Source organism: Ceratotherium simum, chromosome 20 (genome assembly GCF_057802395.1).
Source record: "Ceratotherium simum simum isolate JZ-2026a chromosome 20, ASM5780239v1, whole genome shotgun sequence".
Taxonomy (NCBI): domain Eukaryota; kingdom Metazoa; phylum Chordata; class Mammalia; order Perissodactyla; family Rhinocerotidae; genus Ceratotherium; species Ceratotherium simum.
This window is the reverse complement of record NC_141919.1, coordinates 2,726,808-2,745,120: the sequence shown is the minus strand read 5'-3', so window position 1 is coordinate 2,745,120 and position 18,313 is coordinate 2,726,808. Positions and strand designations below refer to the sequence as shown.

Genomic DNA, 18,313 nt, shown 5'->3' with positions numbered 1-18,313 from the left:
TTTTGAAGACGTAAGGGCCTAAGGGGGAGGAGCAAGGGTAATATAAATTTTAACTTGGCAGACTAGTATTTAAAACTTTATCCAAAAAATATGTTTCCCCTTAAAGAAAACAATTCTCTTTACATATTTAAGTAATTCACTTGGGAGAAATTACCACTCTGGGCTGTTCACATAGCCAGCCCTTGGCAGTTTCAGTTCAAAATGCTTTGAAACTAGTCGACTACAAAGCCTCAAATGTTTTCTCTTTGAAAGCTCAACTTAACCTTCACTGCCATGGTGGTGAGAAAAGTGACAGCTCATTTTAAAGATTCTCCCCCTTTGTTTCTTTGTCTTTTTTTCTGCAGGCCATGTGTTTATACTATGGGATCTCCCATAAACAACAGGGCCCTTTTTCCATGCCAGGAGCCACCCGTTGCCATGTCAACATGGCAGGCTACAGTGCGAGCAGCTGCATGTTTTGTTGTTTTAATGAGTGGGGAAAATTCTGCCAAGCCAACACAGCTTCAGGAAGGTACTGTATATGTGTTCTTTGCTTCTTTATGTATTGCACACATGCTGGACCCAGGAACCCAATGCGCAGTGTTTTTCTCAGCTTTAAAGAGCTTCTTTATTAGTCGGGTTGGAATGAACATACTATAAAACATTCTGCCAGAGAAAACAGCAAGGGATGGGGAGGGACAATGGGGAGCCTGGGCATGGGATTTGGGGCTCTTCATGCCAGAGTTATCGATTCCTAGATTATTTCAGCAGTTGCTTTCACCTAGTGGTTTGTGGGCCATAAGTGGGTGGTCTTGGTTGAACTTTCTGGGTAGGCAAGTGTCATGGAAACACTGTTACAGTTGAGTTGTCTGTGGTTTAGTCATGGAGCCTACAAGGTTCTTCATTATACTGAGCAATAGTGCTCCTGTTGGCCGGCCCACAGTTACCAGGAGTCCTCTTGGTAAAGCATCTGTTCTACCCACTGTTTGCCCATGAAGTTCTGAACTAAGAAAGATGGAAGTCAAGTGCTAATGCATTTGTCTGTGAATTACTTGCTTATTGCAATAATTAACTCTTTCAGTTGACATCCTGAGCATGTTGATGCCAGGTAAGATTTCTGTAATTGTAATATTCTTTATTTAAAATATGATGTCTCCTTCCACATACTTGTTACAGAAACTTTAAAATTTACACAAAAGTTAAAGTAATACAATTAAATAATTTTAGAGAAAATGGTTGTTATCATTTTGTTGCGTTTCCCTCCAGTATATAAAATCTATATGTATAATATATATTATCATTTCAAAATTGTTGGCCTAGCATATAATAGTTTTGTAGTCCCATTTTTCACTTATAGTGTATCTTGAATGTTTTTCAGGTCATTAAGTATTTTTCAAAAATATGATTTTAATGTCTGCATACTATTTTGTTATATGAATATGTTAGATTTTATTTAACATTTCCGTATTATTGGACATTTTTATTGTTTCCAGTTTTTTTTTCCTATTATAAATAAAGTTTCATTGAATTCCTGAGGAGATATTTTGTATAAAATTAGAATTATTGGGCTGGCCCTGTGGCTTAGCGGTTAAGTGCACGCGCTCCGCTACTGGCGACCCGGGTTTGGATTCCGGGTGCGCACTGATGCACTGCTTCTCCGGCCATGCTGATGCTGCGTCCCACATACAGCAACTAGAAGGATGTGCAACTATGACATACAACTATCTACTGGGTCTTTGGGGAAAAGAATAAATAAGATAAAATAAAATTAGAATTATTGATTCAAAGGTTCTGAACATGTTTAAGGCCATTGGTACCCATCTCAAGTTGTTTTCTAGAATGGTTGTATCAGTTTACACCCCCATCAGTAGTTACGAGGGTCCCCATTTCCCTGGAGCTTCACCCATCTGGTAGGTAACAGAAGGTTCCTCTTTAATTTGGATTACTTTGATTACCAATGAAGTCACATGTCCTTATTGTTTCTTAACCATTTTCATTTCCTATCTCTTCATTTCCTTTCCCATTTTTATACTGAGGCCTTATTGAGGTTTTCAAAAATTTGTTTTGTCTTTTAATTTGATTGGCTCTTTAAAAAATAACGATATTGGAGCTTCTGGGTTGGTGAACACGTGGAAATGCAGGGAGAGTGGTGTGCCTGGAGAGGGCGTGGAAGCTCTGTGCCCCTTCCCACATACCTTGCCTTATGCATCTCTTCCATCTGGTTGTTCCTGAGTTGACTGTCCACTCTTCATCAGACCTAGCAGAAAAGTACCCAGGTCTAACTGTTTCTTCAGGTCTTCGTTTCCTTTGGAGGCTCCCGTGTCACATAGGACTTACATTAAATAAAGCTCTAAGCTATTCTCCTGTTTAAAACAATAAAATAAAATAAAGATATTAATCTCATCATATTTGTAAAAAGTATTTTTCCCAGTTTTTGGTATGCCTTTTAATTTTATATAAGTTTCTGATCTACAGGAGATTTTAATTTTTTTTTAATTGATGTTTTAATAGTTTTTAACATTGTGAAATTTTGGGTTGTACATTTTTGTTTGTCCATCACCATATACATGTCTCCCTTCACCCCTTGTGCCCATTCCCCTCCCCCATTGCCCCTGGTAACCACAATACAGTTTTCTCTGTCCATGTGTTGGTTTATATTCCACATATGAGTGAGATCATACAGTGTTTGTCTTTCTCTTTCTGGCTTACTTCACTTAACATAATACCCTCCAGGCCCATCCATGTTGTTGCAAATGGGACAATTTTGTCTTTTTTGTGGCTGAGTAGTATTCCATTGTATATATATACCACATTTTCTTGATCCAGTCGTCAGTCGAGGGACACTTAGGTTGCTTCCACTTCTTGGGTATAGTGAATAATGCTGCAGTGAACATAGGGGTGCATAAGCCTCTTTGGATTGTTGATTTCATGTTTGTTGGATAGATTCCCAGTAGTGGGATAGCTGGATCATAGGGCATCTCTATTTTTAATTCTTTGAGGAATCTCCATACCGTTTTCCATAGAGGCTGCACCAGTTTGCATTCCTACCAGCTGTGTATGAGGGTTCCTGTTTCTCCACATCCTCTCCAACATTTGTTGTTTTCTGTCTTGGTGATTATAGCCATTCTAACGGGCATGAGGTGATATCTTAATGTTGTTTTGATTTGTATTTCCCTGATGATTAATGATGTTGAGCATCTTTTCATGTGCCTATTGGCCATCTGTATATCTTCTTTGGAGAAGTGTCTGTTCATTTCCTCTGCCCGTTTTTTGATCGGGTTGTTTGTTTTTTTGTTGTTCAGTTGTGTGAGTTCTTTATATATTATGGAGATCAACCCCTTGTCAGATGTATGTCTTGCAAATATTCTCTCCCAGCTGGTGGGTTGTCTGTTCATCTTGATTCTGGTTTTGTTTGTCTTGTAGAAGCTCTTTAATCTGATAAAGTCCCACTTGTTTATTTTTTCTTTAGTTTCCCTAGTCTGGGTAGGCATGTCATTCGAAAAGATTCCTTTATGACCAATGTCAAATAGTGTGTTGCCTATATTTTCTTCTATGAGTTTTACAGTTTCAAGTCTCACCTTCAGGTCTTTGATCCATTTTGAGTTAATTTTTGTGAATGGCGATAGCACATGGTCCACTTTCATTCTTTTGCATGTGGCTGTCCAGTTTTCCCAACACCATTTATTGAAGAGACTTTCCTTTCTCCATTGTATGTTCTTAGCTCCTTTGTCGAAAATTAGCTGTCTGTATATGTGTGGTTTTATTTCTGGGCTTTCAATGCTGTTCCATTGATCTGTGTGTCTGTTTTTGTACCAGTACCATGCTGTTTTGGTTACTATTGCTTTGTAGTGTGTTTCGAAGTCAGAGATTGTGATGCCTCCTACTTTGTTCTTTTTTCTTAGGATTGCTTTAGCTATTTGGGGTCTTTTGTTGCCCCATATGAATTTTAGTGTTCTTTTTTCTATTTCCGTGAAGAATGTCATTGGGATTCTGATTGGGATTGCATTGAATCTGTAGATTGCTTTAGGTAATATAGACATTTTAACTATTTTTATTCTTCCAATCCATGTGCATGGGGTGTCTTTCCATTTCTCTGTGTCATCATCGATTTCTTTCAATAATGTCTTCTAGTTTTCATTGTATAGGTCTTTCATCTCCTTGGTAAGATTTATTCCTAGGTATTTTATTCTTTTTGATACAATTGTAAATGGTATTATCTTTTTGAGCTCTCTTTCTGTTAGTTCATTATTAGCATACAGAAATGCAACTGATTTTTGTAGATTGATTTTGTACCCTGTGACTTTGCTATAGTTATTGATTATTTCTAATAGTTTTCCAATGGATTCTTTAGGGTTTTCTATATATAAAATCATGTCATCTGCAAATAGTGAGAGTTTCACTTCTTCATTACCTATTTGGATTCCTTTTTTTCCTTTTTCTTGCCTAAGTGCTCTGGTGAAAACCTCCAGTACTATGTTGAATAGGAGTGGTGAGAGTGGGCAGCCCTGCCTCATTCCTGTTCTGAGAGGAATGGCTTTCAGTCTTTCCCCGTTGAGTATGATGTTGGCCGTGGATTTGTCATAAATAGCCTTTATTATGTTGAGGTACTTTCCTTCTGTTCCCATTTTGTTGAGAGTTTTTATCATAAATGGATGTTGTATCTTGTCAAATGCCTTCTCTGCATCTATTGAGATGACCATGTGTTTTTTATTCTTTGTTTTGTTGATGTGGTGTATCACGTTGATTGATTTGCAGATGTGTGAACCATCCCTGCATCCCTGGTATAAATGCCACTTGATCATGGTGTATGATCTTTTTAATGTATTGCTGTATTCGGTTTGCCAATATTTTGTTGTGGATTTTTGCATCTATGTTCATCAGCGACATTGGCCTGTAATTTTCCTTCTTTGTATTGTCTTTGTCTGGTTTTGGTATCAGGGTGATGTTGGCCTCGTAGAATGATTTAGGAAGTGTTCCATCTTCCTCTATTTTTTGGAATAGTTTGAGAAGGATGGGTGTTAAATCTTCTTTGAATGTTTGGTAAAATTCACTGGAGAAGCCATCTGGTCCTGGACTTTTATTTTTTGGGAGGTTTTTTATTACTATTTCAATCTCTTTACTTGTGATTGGCCTATTCAGATTCTCCATTTCTTCTTGGTTCAGTTTTGGGAGGTTGTATGAGTCTAAGAATTTATCCATTTCTTCTAGATTGTCCAATTTGTTGGCATATAATTTCTCATAGTATTCTCTTATAATCCTCTGTATTTCCGTGGTATCCGTTGTAATTTCTCCTCTTTCATTTCTAATTTTATTTACTTGAGCCTTTTCCCTTTTTTTCTTAGTAAGCCTGGCTAAGGGTTTGTCGATTTTGTTTATCTTCTCAGAGAACCAACTCTTTGTTTCATTAATCCTTTCTACTGTTTTTTTGGTCTCAATTTCATTTATTTCTGCTCTGATTTTTATTATTTCTCTCCTTCTGCTGACTTTGGGCTTTGTTTGTTCTTCTTCTTCTAGTTCTGTTAGGTGTAATTTGAGGTTGCTTATTTGGGCTTTTTTTGTTTGTTAAGGTAGGCTTGTATCGCTATGAGTTTCCCTCTCAGGACTGCTTTTGCTGCATCCCATATGGTTTGGTATGGCACATTTTCATTTTTGTTTGTTTCCAGATAGTTTTTGATTTCTCCTTTAATTTCATCAATGATCCATTGGTTGTTCAGTAGCATGTTGTTTAATCTCCACATTTTTGTCACTTTCCCAGTTTTTTTTCATGGTTGATTTCCAGTTTCATAGCATTATGGTTTGAAAAGATGCTTGTTATGATTTCAGTCTTCTTAAATTTATTGAGGCTTGCTTTGTTTCCCAACATATGGTCTATCCTCGAGAATGTTCCATGCGTGCTTGAGAAGAATGTGTAGTCAGCTGTTTTTGGATGGAGTGCTCTGTATATGTCTACTAGGTCCATCTCGTCCAGTTTTTCATTTAAGTCTACTATTTCTTTATTGACTTTTTGTCTGGATGATCCATTGATGTTAGTGGGGTATTAAGATCCCCTACCATTATTGTGTTGTTGTTAATGTCTCTCTCTTTTTTTGTGTGTGAGGAAGATCAGCCCTGAGCTAACATCCATGCTAATCCTCCTCTTTTTGCTGAGGAAGACTGGCTCTGAGCTAACATCTATTGCCAATCATCCTCCTCCCCCTCCCCCCAAAGCCCCAGTAGATAGTTGTATGTCATAGTTGCACATCCTTCTAGTTGCTGTATGTGGGACGTGGCCTCAGTGTGGCCAGAGAAGCAGTGAGTCGGTGCACACCCGGGATCCGAACCCAGGCCACCCGTAGCGGAGCGCGAGCACTTAACCGCTAAGCCACGGGGCCGGCCCTATTAATGTCTCTTTTTAGGTTTGTAAATAGTTGCTTTATGTATGTTGGTGCTCCTATGTTGGGTGCATATATATTTATAAGTGATATGTCTTCTTGGTGGAGTGTCCCTTTTAACATTATATATTTCCCTTCTTTGTCTCTCTTAACCTGTTTTATCTTGAAGTCTACTTTGTCTCATATGAGTATGGCAACAGTGGCTTTCTTTTGTTTGCCGTTAGCTTGGAGTATTGCCTTCCATCCTTTCACTCTGAGCCTGTGCTTGTCTTTAGAGCTGAGATGTGTTTCCTGCAGGCAGCATATTGTTGGGTCTTGCTTTTTAATCCATCCTGCCACTCTGTATCTTTTGATTGCAGAGTTCAATCCATTTACATTTAGGGTTATTATTGATATATGAGGGCTTAATGTTGCTGTTTTGTCACTTATTTTCCGGTTTTTTTGCATTTCCTTTGTTTCTTGTCCCATTTGTTTTGGACTGCCAATTCAGTTTGGTTGTTCTGTCTTATGACTCTTCTAGTTTTCTCTTTGTTTATCATATGTGGTTTTGTTTTGATTATTTGTTTAGTAGTTACCTTGAGGTTTCTGTAAAAAATCTTGTGTATGAGATAGTCCATTATGTGATGGCCTTCTATTTCCTTATACTAAGTCAATTCAATCACTTCCCTCTTCCCCTTCTAAGTCGTTCTTGTTATACTTTATTCTATCTTGTGTTGTGGGTGTGTGTTTACAGTGAAAAGGTTAAATTTATTTTTGGTGAATTCCTTCCTTTGATCCTTGATTTTGGTATTTAAGTGGTTGCTAACCTATTCTGGTAAAGATCTACTATTTTTCTGAGTTTGTCTACCTATTTTTCTCCTTGCTCCAAGCTTTGTATTCCCTTTCTCTTCTTTTTGTCAGGCCTGAGGGCCTTCGTGAGTATTTGTTGTAGTGGGGGTCTCGTGGCCATGAACTTCCTTAGCTTTTGTTTATCTGGGAAAGTTACTATTTCTCCATCATATTTGAAGGATATTTTTGCTGGATAGAGTATTCTTGGCTGAAAGTTTTTGTCTTTCAGTATTTTGAATATATCATTCCAGTCTCTCCTAGCCTGTAAAGTTTCTGTTGAGAAATCCGCTGAGAGCCTGATGGGAGTTCCTTTGTATGTTATTTTTTGTTTTTGTCTAGCTGTCCTTAATATTGTTTCTTTGTCATTGACTTTGGCCAGCCTTACCACTAGATGTGGTGGAGTGGGCCTTTGCCTGTGGACATATTTAGGTAATCTGTTGGCTTTACTTACTGGTATTTCCTGCTCCTTCCCCAGATTTGGGAAGTTCTCAGCTATTATTTCCTTGAATAGGCTCTCTGTTCCTCTTTCCCTCTGTTCTCCCTCAGGAACACCTATAATTCTTCTGTTACATTTCCTAATAGAGTCAGATATTTCTCGGAGTCTTTCTTCATTTCTTTTTAGTCTTAGTTCTCTCTCCTCTTCCATCTGGAGCATATCTGTATTCTATCCTCTATAATGCTAATTCTTTCCTCCATGTTGTCAGCTCTGTTCTTTAAAGATTCCAGGTTCTCCTTTATCTCCTCCATTGTGTTCTTCATCCATCAGCACTGATTGGTTTTTCTTTATGATTTCAATCTCTTTTGTGAAGAAATTCCTAATCTCATTGAATTGTTTGTGTTGTCTCATATTTCCTTGAGTTTTTTTACGATAGCTATTTTGAAATCTCTGTCGTTTAGGTTATGTATTTCTGTGTCTTTAGGGTTGGTTTCTGGGTGCTTGTCATTTTCCTTCTGGTCTGGTGATTTCATGTACCTTTGCATTGTGGTTCCTGTATTGGCTTTGTTTTTCCTCATCCTGCAAATATCTGCTTGCAGTTTCCACCCGCCGCCACTGTGTGGGGGTAAAGGGCTGTGTAATCTGAGCCCCCTGCGCTCTGCCCCGGCTGTTCACTGTGATCCGCTGGTCGCTTGTTCTGGTCTGCTTGGCTGAGCTGCAGGGTCTGGCTTGCCGGGAGGGAGGGGGCTCTCTCTTTTGCTTGCTGGGTCCCTGGCATGGGGGGCTTCTCGTTTGCCCCTTGTTATCCGCTCTCCTGGGGTGCTCAGATGTTGATGGTACCCTGTAGCAGTTCTGAGTCTCTGTGTGGGAGTTTCCCACTGGCAGAGAGAGCCGGAAGAGCTATGGTTTCCCTGCAGAGGGCCACCCCTCCCCCCTCTCTGGGAGCCACGCTGACAGGGATCCCTGATCTGATGGGGAGGGAGAGGAGTTCTCCTTACCTCTCCTCACTTCCTCCCAGGGCCCAGCACGTTCGTCTCTCAGGTGTGCCGCAATGTGGATCTGTCCGATCTTGCTTTTTGCTGTCTAGGATTCCTTTGTTGGTCTGTGACTGTTCCTTTTGTTGTATCTTATTGGGGGAAGAGTTTACCGGAAAGCTCACTCCGCCATGACGTTGACGTCACTCTAGGAGATTTTAATTTTTATGAGTCAAATCTGTAGGTTTCTCTTGGAGTCTTTCTTTCTTTGCTTTGAGATTCACTTGTTTTGTTCTAATATTTTTATATAATTTAAAATTTTTAGTTTAATTTTGTAATGTAACTCTTTAATCTGTTTGTAGTTTATTCTGGTCAGGGTTGTAAAATGAAGATTAAACATTATTATTTTTTTTCAAATAGGAAATCAGTTGCTCCAAGATCATTATTGAATCTTTTCTGATTTGTGATATCTCCTTTATCATAAACTAGATTTACACATGTACTAGAGTCTTCAATGAGTGGTTACTTGATTCTCAAAGTCAAAACAAATAATACATTTTAAAATTTTATTTTTAAAAATAGGTCACATTGGGGCTGGCCCGGTGGCGCAAGCAGTTAAGTTCGTGTGCTCCACTGCGGCAGCCAGGGGTTCGCAGCTTCGGATCCCGGGCGCGCACCGATGCACTGCTTGTCAAGCTGTGCTGTGGCGGTGTCCCATATAAAGTGGAGGAAGATAGGCGTGGATGTTATCCCAGGGCCAGTCTTCTTCAGCAAAAAGAGGAGGATTGGCAGATGTTAGCTCAGGGCCCATCTTCCTCACACACACACAAAAAATAGGTCACCTTGACGTGGTTCATTTACAAATAAGCAAAGGACAAAAACTGCGATAAAGTCTCCTTTTTACTCATAATTCCCAGCTACCCAGTAACCCTCCCTGGTGGCAACCAGGCCGCCAATTCCTCTGTAGAGTATGTTTTTCCTCTTCTGTTGCACTAGTCATGGCATGCTGGACACATTTTGTATTGTGCTTCTCCTTTAGAATATGTTTATCTCATAGATAATTTCATATCTGAACATACAGCTTCCTCATTATTTTTATGACTACAGAGTATTCTGTAAATCGGTGTTTCGCAATTTAGTTAACCAATAGCTCTTGACTTCACTCTATATCAAATAAGGAATGTAATGGACATTTACTTCTGTTGTCTTCCCTCACCTGCATTCCCCAGTTTTAATTAATATAATTTGGGGTTTGGGATGCGTATTATCTCTATATTTTGTTTTTGTATTATATCTTCTCCTCTAGGAATTACAGTTATTGTTTTACATTTTCATCCAGTTTCAAATCATATTTGCAGTAAGTATTTAGACTCTCTTTACCCTTGAACTCTTAAGTTGAAGCATCTCTCGGTCAGCTAGGAAATGGCTTCAATCTTTTCTTTTTCTAGAAGGGTACATATGAGGTATATTTTCTGAGCCCTTCCACATTTAGGTTGGCTTTTTGTTATATTTACTTATGAACAGTCCTTGGCTAGTTATAAAATTCTTAGGACTTCTTTTTCCTCTTAAATGACTATACAGTAATGTTTTCATTATCATCTCTTACTTAATATTTCTGAGGAGAAATCTGATCTCAATATATATATTTTTTTATTCTTTGAAAGTAGTCTGATTTTCCTGTCTGGAGGGAATTTCCTAGAAACTTTTTTTTAATTTATGTAATTCAGAACTTTCTAGAATGAGGCTAGTTGTGGGTACCTTTATTTTTAATCAACTTTATGAAAGTATAATTTACATATAAGAAAATGCATACAGTTTGTCTTGTTCAATGAGGTTTGACAAATGCATACACCTGTGTAATTAATCAGCACCCTTATGGAGATGTAGAACATTTCCATCCCTCTAGAAATCCCCTTGTGCCTGTGCCATCCCTCCTTAAGTTATTCCTCCCTAATCCCACTCCAGTCAGCTATTGATCTGATTTCCGTATCTATAGATTAGTTTTACCTCTCCTAAAAATTCATATAAATGGAGTCAGTCCTTTGTACTCTTTTGTGTCTGGCTTCTTTTGCTCAGCATGTTTGTGAGATGCATCCATATTGTTATAGGTGTCAATAGTTTATTCTTTTTAAAAAAATTGATGAATAGTAGTCCATTATACAAATAAACTACAGTTGTCTATCCTCTCACCTGTTGATGGATATTTGAATTGTTTTTGGCCATTATGAAAAATACATTGTGAACATTCACATGTAAGTCTTTTGGTGGACATAGGTTTTCCAAAGTGTTTGAAATCATTTTATATTCATTTTGTATTCCACCAGCAATGTATGCGAGTCCAGTTGCTGTGTATTCTTGCAAACACTTAGTGTTGTTGGTCCTTTTAATTTTAGTCCTCCAGCTGGGTGTGAAATACTATCTCGTGGTTTTTTTTTTTTTTTCCTGGGGAAGATTAGCCCTGAGCTAACATCCAATGCCAGTCCTCCTCTCTTTTTTGCTGAGGAAGATTGGCCCTGGGCTAACATCCGTGCCCGTCTTCCTCTGCTTTATGTGGGATGCCGCCACAGCCCTGCTTGATGAGCATTGCCCAGTCTGTGCCTGGGATCCAAACCTGCGGAACCCTGGGCCACCGAAGCGGAGTGCACGCACTTAACTGCTACGCCACTGGGCCTGCCCCTATCTTATGGTTTTAATTTGCATTTCTCTGATGACAAATGATAGCAACTTTTCATGTACTTATTGTACATTCTTATATCTTCCTTTGAAAAACATCTCTTCAAATCATTTGCCTATTTAATGTGGGTTTTTTGGTTGTTTTATTATTAGATTGTAAGAAGACATTATATACTCTAGATACAAGCCTTTGTCAGATGTATGTATAGCAAATGTATTATCTCAGTCTGTACGGCTTGCCTTTTCATTTTTTTAATTATACTCTATACTTTATATACACCCTATAGACTCTATACACTTATATACACTCTATATAGACTCTATATTTTCCATAGAGACATTTTGTTCTTTAGTAATTCCATTACAGATTTAAATTGTTATTGTTACAGTTTCCTTGCAATTCTTTATCTTTTTTATCTGTTATTTTGTTGTCTTTTGATCTCACTCTGTTACACTATTTCAGCCTATTGTCTTCTCATGGCTTTTTACTATTTTTTTTATAGAAATTATATCTTCTTGTATCATAATGGGAATGCCAGTTTCCTAAACTGGTTTTGGTTTCTACAGTAGATTGATTTCTGAGGCTTGTTCTTCCTTTGAGTCCTTAGAATGATATTTTCTTTTACCTTTTTTCTGCGCTATTTTTTTCCCATAGTGCTCGTGGCTTTCCTCTCGGGTACGTACCAACAGCCCGGATAAAGTTTGTGGGTTTCTCTTCACTCCAATCACTGTCCACCTGTGTGCTGCCTAAAACCCCCTCTCAGTTCAACAGATGAGAGGTTAGTGATGGACACAGCTCCTTTATCCACGCTCTGGTGTCTTGTTGGCAATTGTCTAGTGAAGTTCTGCTGGGCTCACGTAAGATCTTTTTCTACCCTCTCTGCTTAGTTCCCTGACATGCTGAATTGATTAAGTACATGAAACGCTGCAGTCTCAAGCCGGACTGATACCTGGACTCCTCTAGCCTCCATTTCTCTCTATGATGGTGTACTTGTGATAACTGTACCTCCCAAGATGCCGTGTGGCTCTCCCTACCCCCACCTCACCAAGCCTACATACTTTTATTCATGGTTTAGCCCTGCAGTTCAGATGTAAAGGCTTGTGTTTGGCAATGTTTCTCAAACTTGAGCATTGTTTTTCTTTTTGGAGGGGAAAAAAAAACAACAACTCATGATTCACCAGGGTTGACTTAAATTACTTGTCTTAGAATGATATTTTTAAAACTATGAACATAAGACTAGATATCAACTCTGTATGCTTATAACTCTTATACATCTATAAAGCCAAAGTAAAAGTATAAATAAAACACAGACCAAACTATTAAACCAATAAAATTCAAATGAACAACTTAAATTTAATGTTAAGATTAATGTTTTGCTGAAATGAAATTGCCTCACACAATATGGATGTTGTGCTGACAGCTCCATAAGGTTCTTTTGAGACAGTTGTGCCTGTTCTACCTTGAGCCACGCCGTGATCTTGTTCTCCACCACTTTTCTTCCATGTACTGTAAAGCTTTGCTTACACAGCATGCTGTGATGTCATTTAGACTTTCCTCACCAAAAGCATCACCCTTATGTTCTTTCCCCATTCTCTCTCAATAATTACAGCAGTGCAACACGTCCCTGTGCAATCGTGGACATTAATGCAGATGTAAACTCTAAAATTGTTTGGCAGTACTCAGTTATATCTGGATGGTCCAGGCCACTGCCTGTTTTTATGAATAAAGTTTTATTGGAACATGACCATTGTCTGTGGCTGCTTTGGTGCTGCAATGGCAGAGTTGAACAGTTGCAACAAAGACTGTATGGCCCGCAAACCCTAAAATATTTACTAACTAGCCCTTTACAGAAAAAAGTGTTCTGACCCCTTCAATATCTGTCTCTCATTGTCTATCTATTTGAAGATTATTATCAAAAATTAAAACAAGAAATGACTTTAAAATTTTCATACCTCCGGGAATATATCTGTGGACCTTTTTTTTTTTCAGAATTACCTGTTCAGGACAGAGTTTAATAAAGTCGATGCTAATTGGGATTTGCTTATGTTCATACCACTTATACCTTATATGATTGCTGAGCAGACTTTACCAATTCAAACTGAGGGAGGATTGAGTTAGACAAGGAGAAGGAACTGTATGCCTAATACTGCAGTTCCCCCTGCAACCCACAGCTGGGGTTTATCAGAGGACAACCAGGAAAGAGTACTAAAAATGGGGTTTGCCAGACCCAAAATGGCTGTTCTGAGTATGGAATAATGTCTCCAAATGTCTCTGCACTCATCAGAGAAAAAGGATATGTGGATACAAGATGATGCTACTTCCTTTTCAAGTCATGTTGTCTAGATTGGTAGATTGGTCTCATAGGACGTGCACTCTGTTGTGCACATGCCCTTTAAAACGATGAGCCATCTTTGAAAACATGAGTGGTAAAACCCAGCCGGCAGTCACAGTTTCCATCACAGTGACACATCAACCTGATTAGCACATTTGCCAGGCACTAGCTGATTTCCCGAAAGAGGCAAAGCACCTGGGAGCAGCATAATGTAATGAGGCAGATAACAGCGACAGGAATGACAGCAGCCCTTGGGCAGGGTGCGGAAATCAGAAGACCGACCTCCGAGTCCTTGCTACATGAGGGAAATCATTTCTCCTAGCTGTTTTTAAAAAGAAAGGCTAATGGTTTAGACTGTGAGGTGATGACCAGCCTAAGAATTTGATTAGCTGAGAAGTCACTGTCCTTTTTTCAAGAAGGCTAAGTCAAGGTCATAGATTGAGATTGACTTGTTTGGCTCCTTTATTATTTAACTTCCTCAGCATAATGTTATTTGGGCAGACAGAAATGTTCGCCTGTGTGTTACTGTCGGCCTGTATTCCCTGCCAAAATGTAGCTAAGCTATTAAGCACGGAGACCTGATGCCTGATACAGTGCTTTGTCTATAATAGGTGCTCAGTACTTATTTGTTGAATAAATGTATTGTGTAATCAGACAGAAGTAATACCTTCATGGAAGAAGCATTTAAAACCACAACTGGTAGTGACAATAGTGACAAAAGTCACAGGGCCATTTCTTTAGTTATACTTCTGATTAGAGTTTATGCCTTTTCTCCAGGCTCAGTAGATTTTAAAAGAAAAAAATTGATGTAGTACATTCTCGTTTTCCCCTGTTTGGTAATTTTTTGCTTAGTTTTATTTTTGCAGAGTCTAATTTAGTCTATTCCTACTTCCTAGAAAAATAAAATATTCCACTTGCATTTTTCATGGGAAGCCTCAAGTGAATGAACATGACTGACTAATTTAGGCTCCCTCCAAATGTAGGAGAAAAAGCATGTAAACAAGTGAAAGGTGTTAAAAACTATATGTGCCCTCGCATAGGATCTGATTTCATCTTTCTGTGTAAAAGTAAGAGACTGTAGACATTACTTCATCCTGGGCAAAATGCTACTCTCTGGCCTGCGCAATAGACCAGCTCTGATGTTCTCTCTCTTGACTTTGTGTGGGAAATTCTAGGGAAAAGCCAAGATTTCAGGGTCCAGACCCTCCTGTGTGCAGTTGACAGCCAACGTTTTTTCCCTCTTCATGGCTTAAAATGAGCAGTACTATTTAAACTGCTCCCACAGTATGCAACCAGGAATTACGTATAAGGAAATGGTAAATTAAAAGACATTTAGGAAGGGTTATGATTAAGTGTTTTCACCACAAAGAGAGAATGCAAAGTAGAGAAAGCTCCTTGTTTCTAGAACTGAGGAAACTTTATTCTGGGCTAGTACACATACGTGTGTTTCTAGGGGTAGGAGTACAGAGTGAACGCATTCATCTTTTCTCTCTAGAAAGCTCCTGGTGATTGAGGACCGTGTTCTGCTCTGTTACATTCCCTCATAAGGTCTCACATAAGGCCTTACACTTTCTCAATCTTTGTCAGTTCTTTCTTTCATTTTTGGTTTGCTTTTGACTAGTTCTTGCTTGCCCTCCTAGAGCTGCACTTACCATACTCAGCATACAGGAAGTCATCATGATTTCTTTTGGATAATGATGATTCCAGCAGGCATGTGTATACCAATTCCTGTGGCTCTGGATTTTTGTCTTAGATATGACAGTCATGAATTTTCTCATGTGAGTAAAGTTCTAAAGTGTACCTGTGACCATCTGGAGCAGTATGATTTGGTGTCCAGTTTGCTGGTCCATTTTGTACTTAAGTTTAAGGGGAACAAGGTTATCTGTGTCATAGGTCAGAATGGCGGTTGAGACTTGGAATAATAAGCCTGGTGCAACGTATTCCTTTAGGTATTTATTAGCCACAAGGGAAAACCTCAAAACCTATGGAGGCGCTTGTGTTCTTGGTTCAGTAGGTGGCGCTCTTTTACCTGGTTCACAAGAATGATCTTGAAGGTCATTCTCTCATGGGTCTCCTGTGCCTTAGGCGGTACCATGTTGCAGGGAGGGAAACCTGAAGCCTTGCCGGGTGGCATCAGTGCTTGAGAAGTGGTGGCATGACCTGGCACATGCCCTGGTTAGGCAGTGCCAGTGCATACCAGCCCAGGGCGTTCTTACTGTCTCCTTTGTTCTGGTGCCTGTTCCCACCCTTAAGCAACAGTGGAGAAGAACTAACGAAAGACAGTCACGCCATGAGTATTCAAGAGGTGGCACTAGCTCATAAAACCAGAACGTGTAGACTCGGCATCTAAAAAGTAGTGAAAGAAAAACTGCTGGGGTTTGCTGAAAGACCTGGAGAAGGAAGCCAAGAGAGGAAGAGCAACCAAAACGGGGAGCTTTCCCTCCTTTTTATATATCTATTATATTTATTATAATAAATATACAAAATATATATATAATATATAAATTGTATGTAGTGTGTCTATATACACTTATAAATACATATATTCCTTTAGATACATGTTCCTGTAAATATTGTCAAGCATCTTTACTTTGTGATACAAAGATGTTTCAAAATAATGATATAGGTTGACGTATGAAATTGTTTGGGCAGGAAGTTCTGCAATGAAGAAATAGTGGCTAGAGAAAGAAGCAGTCTTGAGGTAGGAAAGAAGCAGGGGCTACAGAACAGGGGCTCTTCTCTCTAAGTAGAGAAATAGGATATGTTAAATAAAAGTGTGTGTCAATTTGATGCTTCCAAATGCTTCGTGCTGTTTGTCTAACCTACAGCGGCAAAGGTTAAAAGACAAAGTGGATGCTTTTAATAGGAAGAATTTAAATGCCTGTTTTAATTTTCAGTGAAAACAATAACTCTTTAAATATAAGAAATTCTCTGTGATGCTTAACTCAAAGACAATTAATGCACAGATGAATCATCTGCTTTTGTCTCTGTGGCAGCAGAGTGGTTGTGTGTGGTGTGGCTGTGCCTTGGGTGTGTGTTGAATAAGTTTATCCAAGACACCCCTGAGAATAGGACAATGCCTTTCCAGAAATTTTGTATTTAATTTACTATTAGTGGGCATGATCAATATGTAAAAAATGACTACAGTATCTTGACTTTTTTTCTTTTAAAACTTTTTTCTTTTTATAAAAGTGGTTTTTTCAAATAATTAGCAAAGTTTTTCACAGGTTTAGCATAAAAAGTTCTCTCCCGGGGCTGGCCTGGTGGCGCAGCGGTTAAGTGTGTGCGCTCCGCTCTGTAGGCCTGGGGTTCACCAGTTCGGATCCCGGGCACGCGCCGATGCATCTCCTGTCAAGCCATGCTGTGGCGGTGTCCAATATAAAGTAGAGGAAGATGGGCACGGATGTTAGCCCAAGGCCAATCTTTCTCAGCAAAAAAGAGGAGGATTGGCATGGGATGTTAGCTCAGGGCTGATATTCCTCACACACACACAAAAATTCTCTCTCCCCCCATGAACTGACTGTTCCATCATGTTCTTCCTTTTTTCCTCTTCACTGATAATTACTCTTCCTCTGCTGGAAGATAGAATCTTCATAACTATTCATAGAACAGTTTGTTAGAGTAGTAAATGAAAAAATAATTAGGGTAATTGTTTTAATACTCTCTAGTTATAAGTATTTTCAAACTAAATTTTAAACTGCCTCTTATGATTTGAAAAATGGCCCATTTGAAATCCTTATCATACCTGCAAAAAACAGTCATCTTTAAGGAAAATTTCAGTCTTCTTTTGGAGATGAAAATGTCTATTTTGGTTTTATGTTTATTTTGGTTCTCGAGTGATTATAAGAACAGTATCTGATATGATATGTCTTACTTGTGTGACAATTGAAGAATAAAGATTTCCCCCCTTAACTAAGTTCCAACTTGAGAAGGTGGCGTAGGGTGTTCGGGAGCTTTCTGAGGAGGTCCAGCTGTACTGGATCTGTCCTGAAGGGAGGCAAGCTGGGGGCTGCTCAAGCCTGCAGTTAGGGAGTGCCACTTCCGCTGGGCCCCTTCCTGCCGCCCCCTCCCTGTTAGTCTTGCTGATGAATCCCGGCCTGGCTGTGAAATCATCCAGTGGTGTGATAGGCTTCTGGCCTCTGCAGGGGAAAAACTCTGGGTTAATTCAAGTACAGCGTGTTCTCTTTGTTTTGCAGCTGGTGTAGCGAGGGAGTCTAGGGCAAGTGGATTGAATCAAAAAGAAAAATGAAGGCATTCACTGTCTGTTTCATCGAGGATGGCTCATTTAAAGTAAACACCGTTTAAATAGTCTCCAAATGGTCCATTCTATATGAAGTCATACAGGATGCCCCCTTTGGGCTGTCATTCTCCTTTAAATGGATCACTTTGTGTGCACTGTGTTTTAATGCCATTCAACCTTAAACCCCATATGTGGGCCTCATCAGGCCACAGGGTTCGGTGCACATGTGGCAGCCATACCTTCAACATTCTTCATCTCTGCCTCCAGAAAGTTAGCCCAAGCCACAGAGGGAGGCAGCTATAAACAACGGACAGCAGTTAACATTTCTTCAGCACTTACTATGTACCAGTTACTATCCTAGTGATGTCTCTCTATATTATATAATTTAATCCTTACATAATCCTATGAGGTAGATACTATGATTATTCCCTTGTTATAGACGAGGAAATTAATGCATAGAAAGATTAAGTAATGTGACC

The 18,313-nt window shown here is 39.1% G+C and overlaps 1 protein-coding gene across 7 annotated transcripts in view; it reads left to right on the top strand.

Moving 5' to 3' along the window:
- Window positions 1-18,313, top strand: part of AOPEP (aminopeptidase O (putative)) — a 348,826-nt gene that overhangs the window by 45,089 nt on the left and 285,424 nt on the right. For all 7 annotated transcript variants that reach the window (XM_087444292.1, XM_087444291.1, XM_087444290.1 and 4 more), the window contains one exon: window positions 345-511. In XM_087444292.1, the coding sequence (XP_087300418.1) occupies window positions 345-511 (167 nt within the window). The remainder of the gene's footprint in view (window positions 1-344; window positions 512-18,313) is intronic.